The sequence below is a fragment of the Cydia pomonella genome, chromosome 9, assembly GCF_033807575.1.
Source record: "Cydia pomonella isolate Wapato2018A chromosome 9, ilCydPomo1, whole genome shotgun sequence".
NCBI classification, from domain to species: domain Eukaryota; kingdom Metazoa; phylum Arthropoda; class Insecta; order Lepidoptera; family Tortricidae; genus Cydia; species Cydia pomonella.
The window spans coordinates 16,317,156-16,331,267 of NC_084711.1; the positions used below are offsets into that span (position 1 = coordinate 16,317,156).

General features: G+C 37.4%; 1 protein-coding gene across 1 annotated transcript in view; it reads left to right on the forward strand.

The window, feature by feature from the left end:
- Window positions 1-228: 228 nt before the first annotated feature.
- Window positions 229-14,112, forward strand: part of LOC133521492 (adenosine receptor A2b) — a 161,125-nt gene continuing 147,241 nt past the window's right edge. Inside the window, exon 1 of the mRNA XM_061856490.1 lies at window positions 229-1,094. Within this exon, the coding sequence (XP_061712474.1) occupies window positions 668-1,094 (427 nt within the window). The 5' untranslated portion in view covers window positions 229-667. The remainder of the gene's footprint in view (window positions 1,095-14,112) is intronic.

The following is a 14,112-nucleotide window of genomic DNA, read 5'->3' on the forward strand; positions in this document are numbered from 1 at the left end:
AAATTGGCCTTCAAAATATATTTCGGGACTTTTTTTGGTTTTTAAGTAGGTATATAGTCTAAAATAAAGAGTTCGAGGCAAATACTGCCGTTTTATTAGAAGGCTCTCTGCGCGGCGTGATACCTGTGTGATGTAATAGGCATGCCCACGCCCCTTATACTCTTATAGATATATAGACTTATTCCAAAGTCTTATTTCAAAGGTTAGGGAAAATACCGTTAATGTTGATGAAATAGGACGGCCTGAAGTTATTTTACCTATAAAATCTGTTACTTTATACCTTTAACTGATAGATAGTCTACATATTGTCAATTTCTAAAATGTCTAATACTTTTCTTTTTCTAAAACATTTTCCTATAACATTTGTAAATTGTAAGCAACATCCGCGGTGGCAACAAGTGATCTCGGGCGTGCGTCCCAACGGGCGCGTGTTCGCGCTTGCCGCAGTGGCGGGAAGACTCGCGGGCGGGACACGCGCTCCGCGCTTCGTGATCCACGATAACCGCACGATAAGTCAGCGAAAGTTTACGATAAAAATATACATTCCACTATTTAACCATGAAACTTTAGATTCGTGAATAATTAATAGTTCAGTGTAGTTCATAAAGTTTCTGCGACTTGTTTCGCAAGCAGTGAAATTATGGGTTAAAGCTAAAAAGTTGACGGCATGGCAGAAGCAGTGACAGAGTTTCCCGAATCGACAACCGCAGCGCCGGGGCACCGGTCTCCTACCCCGGAGCTGTACGCGGCCTACACGACTTTAGAGATCCTGGTAGCTTTAGTGGCGATAATAGGAAATGCTATGGTGATACATGTGTTTAGAAGGGACAGGAGGTTGAGACGTCGCACGAACTATTACATAGTGTCTTTGGCTGTGGCGGATTTATTAGTCGGCCTGTTGGGGATCCCTTTCGCGATCTTAGCTTCCGTGGGGCTTCCGCGAAACCTCCATGCCTGCCTCTTCACGGTGTCGCTGCTAGTGATGCTATGTACCATCAGCATCTTCTGCCTGGTAGCTGTATCCGTGGACCGGTACTGGGCCATCCTTCACCCGATGTGCTACTCGCGTAACGTGCGCACCAAAACCGCTATAAGTGAGTACTTAGATTGCTTATCTTGTATTGGTTAATCTTTGTTTTCGAAATAAAGTAACTTTTAAGCATTCTATGACGTGTTATCGGTTACCGATCGTGCGTCAGTTGTATGGCTGTTGTATGTACCTATATGACGTCTTATTAATTAATTTAGAATTTGTAGGCAAGTTACGCTTACGCATCTTGTACGTATTATAACAGTTGGAAATCTTAACACTGAGTTCGTTATAAACCGAAATAAATGTAATATACAAAGGAAGAACTGACCAAGGTCTCCGTGCACAGGACTGAAATCGAACCAGCGTCCTCTGCAATTGAGGTAGATGCCTAAACCGCTCGGCCACATTGGTCACAGCGGCATGGGTCGAATTTTCCCAAGTAGGTACAGTCGAGTTTTTTTTACCTGCAATGGATTAAGGTGAAGAAATGTATACATATTTATGAACTCGACTGTACATATATGCAATTCCTTGAGGGCTTACTGCGCCCTTCGACTTAACTAATTTGCGAGTTGTGAGTTTTACTGCATTGAGTTCGTTCTCTCAGTCTTAGCAATGTACTTAGGTCGTAGCTAGAATACCGTTGATTCATTTAAACTAAAATAAAGAAACTATTTGCAAATGTTAAAAAGGCTAAACTGCTATTTTCTGGGCAACTAATTATCGATAAGAACGAACCTGTAACTATTGGCAATTTACAATTTGTATTCTCTTAAGAGGGAAGAATAGCTTTGCGATCCTAGCGAAATAACGGTACTTTTTAGGGTTCCGTAGTCAACTAGGAATCCTTATAGTTTCGCCATGTCCGTCTGTCTGTCTGTCTGTGTCTGTCCGAGGCTTTGCTCCGTGGTCGTTAGTGCTAGAAAGCTGAAATTTGGCATGGATATAGCAATCAATAAAGCCGAAAAAGTCGTACAATAAAATCTATATTTTTTTTTTACCCCTACACGTTCGCTTCAACCCTAGAGTGTGGGGTATCGCTGGAAAGGTCTTTCAAAACTAATAGGGGTTTTCAAGAAACATTTTTTGATAAAGTGAATATATTCGGAGATAATCGCTCCGAAAGAAAAAAAAATGTGTCCCCCCCCTCTAACTTTTGAACCATAGGTCCAAAAACTATGAAAAAAATCGTGAAAGTAGAGCTTAAGAAAGACATTAAATGAAAACTATAGCGGACATGATCAGTTTAGCTGTTTTTGAGTTATCGCAAAAAGTTTTCCTTTCATAGTAAAAAGACTTACTTTAATTAGGTACTGATTATGCAAATTTGCTTATTTGTTTAACTCGGGTGAAAGATACCGTTTCGTCCCTTGGTTAACAATTTACTATACTTTAAGCTCCAGTTTAGCTTATTGTGACGGAAGAGTAACTACGGAACCCTACACTGAGCGTGGCCTGACATGCTCTTGGCCCGTTATTCTATGGAGAAAACGTTTTCCACTAACTAAATCTTAACAAATCACTTTGATTTAGATGTCGATCGCTTCAGCATAATATATTCTAGGTTTATAGGTTTCGCTTTTGTTTTGTAACAAAAAAAGGGAAAACCTATAAACTTCCGTAACACCCGGTAGCACGATTACGACCACGTATGTTCTTCAACTTAAAGCGTTCATCCCTGTCGCACTTATACTTACATATATCGACAAACACCAAATGAAACGAAAAAATGTATTGGGAATTCGGTATGATAGATATGCTATGCAAAAAGTCATATGACTATTTCCATACATTCTTCAACGCGGCGTTTTCTACCAACGATTGTCATCCAGGCTAGGCCCCCTGATTGCTAGTAAAGTGGAAATGATACATATCGGTCATGTAAATGGTATTGCTTCTCCTAGTCTAGTATCTACCTATCCCTCGAACGTTGAGGCCTGAGTCTTCAGTCTCCAAAGTTTTATCCATTTAGGTAAATACCGAAATAAAACTGGTCATTTCTGAAAATGGGACACCAATATAACGGATAATGGCTATAAGTAGTTGTTTTTGATCAACATCATGAGTTGACAACGAGTTATAGCTAGACCATGCCATAACGAACAACGTGCAGCTTACCATGTTTTATTTGTAAGTTCTAAATAAAGTTCGTTCACGTCCTGGGAATGCTGTTTTTCTTCCTATAAAAAATACACCTAGGTACTTTGACGTTCCCATATTTAAATAGTTAGTCGACTTCATAAATATTTTTAGATTACCATATCGTAGGTGCATAGGGTTTTCAGAATCGCTTACTTATATCTAGTACCTAATACAAAACTCATTAAAATTTGGCAAGACTTGCTTATTATAGTTCGTGTCATCCACGATGACGCGCAGATTTGTCAAATCTAACCTTTAACAACATAGCAATACGAGTCAAGGCAAGCGTCGTCGTGAATGAAACGATCTATACTCCGCTTTCGAAGTTACAAAACTGCACCTTACTCTATTCCTATTAGGGCTCGCGGTCGTGTCCGTGATTCGTGAACCCGTAGCCGTGCGCCCGGTTTCGTGTTTCACGGCAACGGTTTTATGGTCCGTTCCGCACGTGACATTCGGCTACGTGAAATTAGGGTACGTGAATCCGTGTAAATCCGTGTAGGCGTGATCACGGCTTCACGTATCTTAAGAACACGCCGGTTCGGTCCGCCCGCGACGTTGAGTGAAGATACGATGCGGTCTCTAAGAGCTACGAATAAAAATGTATCGTGAGTTTTTTATTCAAAGCTCTAATTCCGTTTCATTACTTTTGAATTAAAATTTATTTCCATTAGTAAGGCCTTTTAAATATTAATGAGTAATAAATGAAAAGAACCAAACATTGATTACAATTAATAGCTACTTTAACAAACGGGTTGCTAAAATACGACAAATAATACGACAGGAAAACTCATTATTTGTGCGATCATTGCACAAGGTACATAAAGCTGTATCTCCGACTCTCGTGTAGGGTTGCCAGATGGTCGGGATTTGGCGGGATTCTCCCGATTTTTAGCATGTGTTCCCGATTCCCGACGAAGTGAAGACTGTCCCGAAAAACAGCTTCACGTTATAATAAAACAATAATTTCAAGTTCCGAACTGTCGCCGAGCGAACGAGCGAGCGACCCGCGTCAAGGGCGTCTGACTGCGCGCGCGCGGGGCGCGCGTGGCGAGCTGGCGTGAGATTGTGCGGTGAGGGGTGCGGTGCGGGGCGGGAGCGCGTTTGCCTTACCTCTACACAAAAGAAAGGAATAGAATGGGAATGGATCTAATTAAAGCCGAATTAATGATTCGACTCAACTTTGACGAAAACTGCATGACTTTCAAGTCTAGCTTAAATAGCGAAAAAGGCCAAGAAATGGTAAAATCGGTCAAAAGTAATATAAAATACATGTGGCAACCTAAGAAATAAATTATTTCCATAAATTTGGTTGATTATTGATACCTAATAAGTATAAGTATGATAGTATAGGTAGATAATGAGAAGACATTTTTTTTTATTTGTTCAAGATCTCAAAGAATTTATATTATTTTTATATAAAAACGTCTATGGGCAGAGCAGCTGACGTAGTGCCAATAATGTAAAATATCGTTGTTATTAATACAATTACTATAATTTGAACGTTTTTTTCCCGACTTCAGTCCCAAAATCCCGAAAAATTGATATCTTTTCCCGATAATAGCGCCTTTCGATCTGGCAACCCTACTCTGGTGGCATATCTCCACACCCAACTTCTCTTCATTGTTAATAGTTTAAACACACCATTAGAGTAACACTAATCATACACTAACAATAACAAAAAAAATAATTACGAAACAACAACAAAAATAACTTTAAAATCACGGCTAAATTAAAACTTGAAGACCAACTGTGATGTCAGGAGTAACTAATGACAATGAATGCGAGTTCAAAATTCTAAACTGCCCCCTCCAGATTAAATAAAAAATACCACGAATTTGTAAAACAAAACATCGCGGTCACTTCTTTCAACTTCACGAACAAAAGGTAAAGCCCTTATGTATATGCATACAGCTACTTATGTATATGGTTTGTTTCATTTTAATAAGTCGCTCGCAAATCTTATTATCTTTGTCTGCACGTGCAACTGCACTTATTATCTACAAAAAAAACCGGTATGTTGGCTTAGCTTGTTAGTCATACAATAAAACACTCTAACAATAATATGTCATTATTACCTTCAATCTAGAAACAAAACAGTACTCTTTAATGTGCCGAAAGTCCGAAACTGATAAGTACTGCAGCTGCGTACTTTTTTTTCCGTGGCCCAGTACATGTGTTTTTGTTGAATTTGTTTACCTGTATTATCTTTATCATACCTACCAAAGATTTGCAGAAATTTACCCTTTTGTTTCTTTGGATTAGGATTGCCTTGTTTATATTTAGGCTACGTTATATTCTTTGACTTTGACAACCAGTAGCACAGCGTTGCTTAAGTTCATAATTTTATAATGATACTTACTAGGGAGTTTTACACCTTATATTTATATTAGTGCAATGCAACGAGCAGGTCACTAGTTTTGACTAAAATCAATAGCTGGTTATACAAAAAACAGAATAACCCCATAAATTATTTAGATATAACCATTATATTCAAATCGATGCAAAAATACAATTTAAGTTTAATTCACACGTAAATGTTTGTCCGATGTACATCCCGTATTCAATATACTAAGTGGTAACTCAATTCAATAATACCTAGTCCTTATTTATTTTTCTCCCGGGCGTGTCGAACCTACGAGACGTGCGATAAGTGCCTATCCAACGGAACCGAGCCCGAAGCTCCGCGCACGAACGCAGGTACGGGCTACGTATCATGGCGTGTCACGGTCACGGCGTGTCACGTGAATCCGCACGCGAACGCAGGTACGAGGTACGTACCTTGCCGTGTTCGTGAAATTCGTGATCTTAGTACCGCCGGGCTTAAGAACCCGTAGCTACGGATCGGCGTGTATCACGGATATCAGGAGCCCTAATTCCTATGGAGCAGTGTCCTGATTTTGTTGATTTTCATGTTGTTACATTTCATGGAAATAATACAATCCCTAAAAATAGTGGTCTTTAAAGAATAATTACATACCGAATAGTGATTAGAATACAATACTGTCCAATTCCATAAAGATTTTACTTTATTATTCAGCGTGTGATTTGTAACAAAAGTGACCTATTTGTTAAATCAAATGTTAAAAACATTTAAATGTATGCCATAGGCGGTCATGACTTGGAAATCAAACATTATTTTGGATACTGCAGGATGGCATCTATTACGATAAAAGACAAACGAAAAAGGGGCGCATTGTTACATGAAAACAAGTTAAGAAACACGTGTATCTTCTCGTAACATTACAATGTAGTAAACACCCCTTTAATGGAACAGGCACCAGTAATAGTACAGACCATCAGTTTTTAATCGCTGGCAACATTTACCATAAACAAGAAATGCCATGGACGCCAAAAAGTTAACTGGTGAAGAGCGAATATGAAGCTTAACTGACAGTAGGAAAGTCGCTTTGACAACGTCCGCCATAGCCTTTTTAATGGTCATTGGCGTCGCGGGCACGACAGACGATGACTAATTAGTGGTCTTTGGCGTTGAAAAGGTTAAGTTTAATTTTTCATTGATATTTGTTAGTTTGAAAATTAATTGCGCCATACATCCCATGACTGGAGCAAAAAATCATAGTTTTAATTGGTTAATAATATTGAAACCAATTGAAGTAGCTTTCATTAAATACAAAGAAAACATAAAGGACGAATTGGACATTCAACTTTTAAAGCATAAAGCGGTATAAATATATGTTACAGATGTCGATGAAAAATATAGAAAAATACTCCAAATTTTCTCTTGAATGCCCCATGATTGGTGCCGTTAACATAGTTCCGGGAATTTATTTGGTAGTTTTTAGGGTTCCGTAGCCAAATGGCAAAAAACGGAACCCTTATAGATTCGTCATGTCCGTCTGTCTGTCCGATTATGTCACAGCCACTTTTTTCCGAAACTATAAGAGCTATACTGTTCAAACTTGGTAAGTAGATGTATTCTATGAACCGCATTAAAAATTTTACACAAAAATAGAAAGAAAAACAAATAAATTTTGGGGGTTCCCCATACTTACAACTGAAACTCAAAAAATCTTTTTGCATCACACCCATACGTGTGGGGTATCTATGGATAGGTCTTTAAAAATGATATTGAGGTTTATAATATCATTTTTTTCTAAACTGAATAGTTTGCGCGAGAGACACTTCCAAAGTGGTAAAATGTGTCCCCCCCCCCGTAACTTCTAAAATAACAGAATGAAAAATCTAAAAAAAAAATGTATGATATACATTGTCCTGCAAACTTCCATCAAAATTGGTTTGAACGAGATCTAGTAAATAGTTTTTTTTTAATACGTCATAAATCGTACGGAACCCTTCATGGGCGAGTCCGACTCGCACTTGGCCGCTTTTTTATTGATCCAATCGTTAACGCCCCGTAGCGTAGCGTAGTCATCTCTCTTTATCACTCTTCCATATTAGTGCAATAGTGACAGTTGCGTTTTGTTCACTACGGAGCGTAAACGAATGGCACGTTGGCTAGGCACCCAGCTAAAGATAGTAAGGATGTATCGTCCTTGCGCCAAGCTGCCAACGCACAGGCTATTTGATTAAATTTAATCAACGCTGGCTACTGACGTACTGCAATCTATTCATGAATTAGATTAACATTACTAGGGATATGACTACGAACGAACATATGTGTGTGTAGTTTGTGGTTTTCCAATTGAAACGTCCGCAATGTCTACTTGTAAGTAGGTATACCAAATTAAATGCATATATGATAATGATAGGATAGGATAAGGGAAAAAATCGTGCAGTAACGTTTTCTACAAGTTTGCCTCTTGATTTTGCCTATTTATGTAACATATATTGGTATGCAAATAAATCTCTATCTATCTATTTATTTAATATTGTGCTAATCTAATAATAGTTATTTGTTTTAGAAGGGGGCAAAGTTGTTGTTTAACCGCTCGTACTAATATTGATACCTACCCGAGAAAGCGAAAGATTCCAAAATTGAACCACGAGCGTAGCGAGTGTTTCGAGAAGTGGAATCTTGAGCGTAGCGAGGGTTTCAAGGCACGTGGGTTAAACAAACTTTGCCTCCTAGTGAAACACAATTTTTTTCACTACACCAACGCGATAAAATACTAACTATAAAATACCAAAAAATCTAACCAGATCAAATCCAATAGAACGTAATAAAAAAATTGTCATTCAAAATCAATATTTAAAAGTCAATTCTACCAGCTTAACATAAGGAAACATCTCAAAATTAGCATCTGATTACTTTGCCCCACATGTGGATAAATGCAACTTTTTCATTAGTTTTTGAACAATCAAGAGGGCCTTTACCAGTTGGTGTGGTAAAAAATATATTACCTACTCTCGCAAACGTGTTATCTATCTCTAATTCTGGATTTATTATTCCAGAATTACGTTAGATAAAATTGAATGGCGAAGATTGATGGCCGTTTTGGTGACTATTCAAATACTCTTTGTAATCTAAATTATGACAACACCAGTGCCTATAACATATACTTACTTTACTCTTTGCTTTAATCTTTGAACACCAACGTCAATGTCACTAAGTGTCGGAAGTCGGAACAATTAATGGAAAAATAACACTATTAATGTTGTAGATAAATGTTAGTAATAAATATTTGTGTAGGGCACCCCAAACATAATTTCAGTGAGTGGTTATTTCAGTGTTATGTGTGTTTTATGGGAAAAACGCAAAGCCTAAAGATTTTACTGCAACGTAAGTATTTTTTGACTTATGATTTTTACCTTTCTTTGGTGTACCCATAAATAATAATTATTTTTTAATAGTAGTTTATGTGACTGCTACATAATAAAAGGAATTAAGATACACGAGTGTTAGGTTAAAGAAACGAACGAAGTGAGTTTCTTAATAGCATCACACGAGTGTTTTAATGCCTAAATATGTACAGTGACATACACTATTTTATCTATACACATATTATAAACTTTCTATTCACTAACCCAAATTACAGCCAACGTTGGGGCATCGTTGCTCTCTTGGCGAAACTCGCGGATATGTGGCGGCGTCACCGAAATATTTTTATCGCTCATTTTACACGAAACTTTTGCTATAGTTACTAGTAGTTACACAACAAAACATATTAATTTTATACTTAAAACTAATTAAAAGATAAACTGTACGTCAAATGGCGGTAAATGAAAACTTTTTTCACTCATGTCACGCATTCGTAGTTTTTTTAATTCACAGACAAACTAGAGTCGGGGGCCTATTTCCGTATCATTCGATACAAACTAACATTCGAGATATGTCAAAATTGTATGCAATTGACATTTCATTTCGAAAAAAAGGTCTCTCGACTGATATTAGAATAGAGGTCAAATCGAATTTTCAGAGATGTTCCAAATTTGAAGTCGATTTTGATGTAGTTATGAACTTTATGAAGCAGTTACAGCATCATCACAGATAAGAAAATTATTGTAACAAAACAGTTTATCGTAATGTTGGCCATTATTTACGGATTTTGAAGGCATCATAGAGGGTTTATGATATGTGTGTAGATAAACTTTATTAAAAACGTTTTGCTATCGTGTAACCGTTTAGGTGTTATCGCTAGTTGGAGTTTCGAACAAGTGAAACTATTTGATCCCAATACCGCCCATTGGCTATATCATAACTCCATCTAAGCGCGGTCTGACTTTGATAAATCCACCTACGCTCTCGAAATGCTACCGGTTGTATGGGTAACCGGATACGGGCACTAAGTAAAGGGAAAAACTTCAAAAACTATGTTACTAAACGTGACTAGGAACTCATGATCGATATTTAATGTAAGCATGCAGGTCCATAATTAGTCTAACTGACCAATTTTTATAACAATATCTTTGCAGAGCTGTTATTAACATTCCTTAGGCCGAGCACCAACCAGACTATTGCGAGGTAGTGGAGCGAGCGGTGCACTTGGACAATGGACATTATATACTTCATTTTCTAGCCATGCTCACTGGATGGTCTTAGCGGAGTGCGGTATGTGTTTTGTTGTATTAGATTAATACTGGCATATCATATGATGTCGCTGGGCACCGAAGGGTTAAATGCAAAACTATGAGAAATGCCTGCAAAGGCTACATAGTCTAGGTAAGCAAGCAATTTGTATAGTCTGTATAAGCGAGGGCGCGAGCGGAGGATATGTTATTTCTAATTCACATCCATCGCTTAAACCTCATCTGGCTAAAAGCATTTTTCTACGCATCCTCGCTCCGGCCATCTGCACTCAGTTGTACTGCTTCGCTACGCATCTTCGGTCCGATCAGCTAAATTACACTGGTAGAAACGTTAACAAGTTTCAAAGTTTCACTACGCTCATCGCTTCCATTCTAATCTACCACCATGTTAATAGGTACTGATGGATGCTCAACTTCGCCAAAAGCAGATGTGCATTCGCATATGTGACCTTGAAGTTATTGAAAAGTATGCGTAATCACAGATCACAATTATTTTGGTTGGTCTGAGGCGAACGTTCAGTTAACACTATACATATACACGATTGCATTATATCTAGTGTTATACCTACATCGCAGTTATAATATGAAGATCTTTTGTGTCATCATATAGGGTACCTAACAATGCATCGTAATTATTACGGATAAGGACAGCGTTTATGGGGTTATAAAGTAGCCATAAAACTTTGCTGTTTTATGATCGGAAGTAGCGAATATTGTCAAAGTAATAATAAGCTACTGAAATATAAGTAGGTACTTTCCTACTGCCAAGGTCCAGAATATACCGCGATAATAGAAAATTGGAAAATGTTTATTTGCTTCTGTCGCTAGGTTATATATTATAGATCATATAGATGATAGATCTCGCTGTATTTGCGTTTGCGTTGCGTTATTTAGTGCTCTACATAAATAACTATTTATAAATATAAAATAACTATTGAATTAATTAATTAAAATAAAAACAACATTATATGGAACAATCCGCTCGCCAGATACTCTTAATTTGCCCCATTTAACCCGCAACATGAGGTAAATTGAAAGAGATTGTAATACTTGAGCTTACACGAGACTTAGGAAAGCTGCTGAACATAGTTATATATGTATAGTACATAATGTATATGTACACTATATTTTCTAACAACTATAGTTTAGAAATGTTTGCTTCGCGCATACTTTTCATTTCATTTTCATTTTAACTTTTATCATTAAGACTAACTTAGTAATGTTTTAAGTTAAGTCCGTCAGAGACAGAGCGATAATATATATATGTTAATATACCGTAAGATACCGACAGATATCTTATAGAATATATAGTTAAGCACTCCACACGCCAACGATATATCGCTGTCTGTCTAGATATCTATGGTCTAGCACCTACATTGTGAGAGAGACGAAATCGTAATATGCCGAGCTATACTATCGGATGATTAGCTATAAGATATCGTAAGATACCAAAATTTCTATTGAAGCTTCGTGTGTGGACTCCGTGCAAAATCGGTAAAATATATCGTAAGATGCCTTTCTAATGAGATATCTTTTGGTATATTATCGCTCCGTCTGTGACAAGCTTTAGGTGGAAATATTGACGAATAACCCAAATATTAAATCGAAATAGAACCGGTATCGTAAGATCAATTTACATAAGACGTCGGATTATTAAAACGGATTATTTTTGCTCCGCGGTTCTAAAAATATCCAGAATGTATTTGGAATTCATGGGTAATATCATTAAGATTTAAGGGCCCTGAACCGAACTCGATAAAGCGTAGGTCCCTCGGGGGTTTTTCCTTCTCAAACGAAGGGATAATTTATCTACGATAACGATTCTCTAGTGTATAATTATACTAATTACATTGCTATAATGTGATTAGCATCTACCTTCGAACTAGTCTTCACTTAGTTCTGTGGGCGAGGTTCCACGTGGACGATCATAATACCTTAGATTTATTTTAAAAGGCCGTCGTTCCTATGCGGAAGGTATTTTACATTGTGACATGTAAAATATGTGATCTTCAAGTCCTAAATGAGTACTACGTGAAATGGAGACTCTGCCCAAATCCCACTAAAACGGAGGTAGCCGCAATTCATTTATCCAACAGTTTGGCAAGTAAGGAAATTAATGTTACTTTTTGTGGTAAGAAGCTTCAGCATAACTTTACCCCGAAATACCTGGGAATTACTCTGGACCGGTCACTTACCTACAAGCCCCACCTAGATAGCTTAAGCCAGAAAGTGAAGACGTTAGACAATCTCCCTAATATGAGGCTGCCATCTCGCAGACCATTCTGGTCTAACCGCAAGTTTCAGGGTCCCGAAACGTACAGTGTTTCCACAGAATGGAAAGACCAATGGGATGCACAGAGCTTAGGCAACACTGTCCTGGATCCAACTAAAGAGCCACCAGGATTCAATGAGCAACGGAAGATCTTTGTGTCTCTCAACCGCATCAGAACGGGAGTTGGCCGATGTAATCATACTCTGCACAAGTGGGGCTACAAGACCTCGCCTGGTTGCGACTGCGGTGCGCCGGACCAAACAATTGCGCATATAGTAGAGGAGTGTCCTCGGAGACGGTATGCTGGAAGAGTTGAAGAACTCTATGAGCTTACAGCGGGTGCCAGGGATTGGCTATTAAACTTAGATATAGATTTATGATATAAGAACTATAATGTAAAATGCCTATAACGAGGATAAAGCCATACGATAATAATAATTGTGACATGTCTTCAACGTGAAATATCACTATTGGCATCTGACAAATTATAGCGATTTTGACAGCCCAGACAGTGAAAGTGAATCGTTGCCAACTTATGTTGGTCTAACTCTAACTAGATTTCTCGAAAATCAATCTGCACATAGAACACACTCAGCTCTGAAACTTGTTCGTGTTCATTACTAAGAGTATTATTGAAAAGCGATGAAATTTATCAAGGAGCCCGATTCTGGTTTAACAATATGTTACGGTTTAGATCTTATTTTGATATGACTTTAAAGACCGCTCGCGCTGATTTGTGCCCGCAAAATGAAGTGATTGTTCTGCTTGAGATACGCTCCAATTAGGGTTTCTGGTTTGTCGACCTTTTTTTATTTCTCGAGTATCTCGAGAAATTTTGAGAGTTTCAAAAAACACCATGTTATTTTTTTTTCTTTAGTACAAATCAGACGCATAGGAGTCGTAGGTGAGATCAATAATCAAACAAATAGTAATTTTTCTGTTAACCATAAATTGCACATTGCACTTCACAAAAAAAAAAATCAACAACGATGTGATATGCTATAGTGTATTTCTTTAAGTATTTAAGAAAATGGAAACAACACACAATATGGTATTTTATTAGGCAAGAATATTCAAGTTAATTAATTTAACTCGGTGAGACAAACTTACAGAAGTTTTACTACGTAATATTAATACTTACTCAACGTAACAATGAAGCTGCAAAAATTGTGCTATTTGGCTAATACGAATATAATGGGACGATTTGATCAATAGATAGTAGTTTATTTTTGTAATGTTTGTTATTATAAGGTCCTATAATTCGTTTTTTTAAGCATTAGAGAGAATATGAGCGATCTTAAAGAGCCTTTTTATTGAAAAACACTTTAATAAAAAATGGGAGCCAAATAAGTAACAATTATAACTCATATACGATTATTTACATTATTTTGCTTTCATAAGTAATAGTTACTTATTTAAAGCTTTTTAAATTTTCCATAAAAATACGTGTCAAGATTGTTTACCATTTTTGTATTACTAAAAAAAAGTAGTATAGTAATGAACCTAAAACGAGACGAATTCTTTAGTTGAAGTGAGTGATTCAAAAGTTTCAAAACATCCTCCTCCTCTGGTGTTGCAGGTGTCCATGGGCGGCGGTAATCGCTTACCATCAGGTGATTCGTCTGCTCGTTTGCCTCCTCTACCATAAAAAAAACATGGAAATCGTTTGAAGCCAGAAAGATAGGGGTCCGTCCCTCGTCAAGGCCGTTTTTTT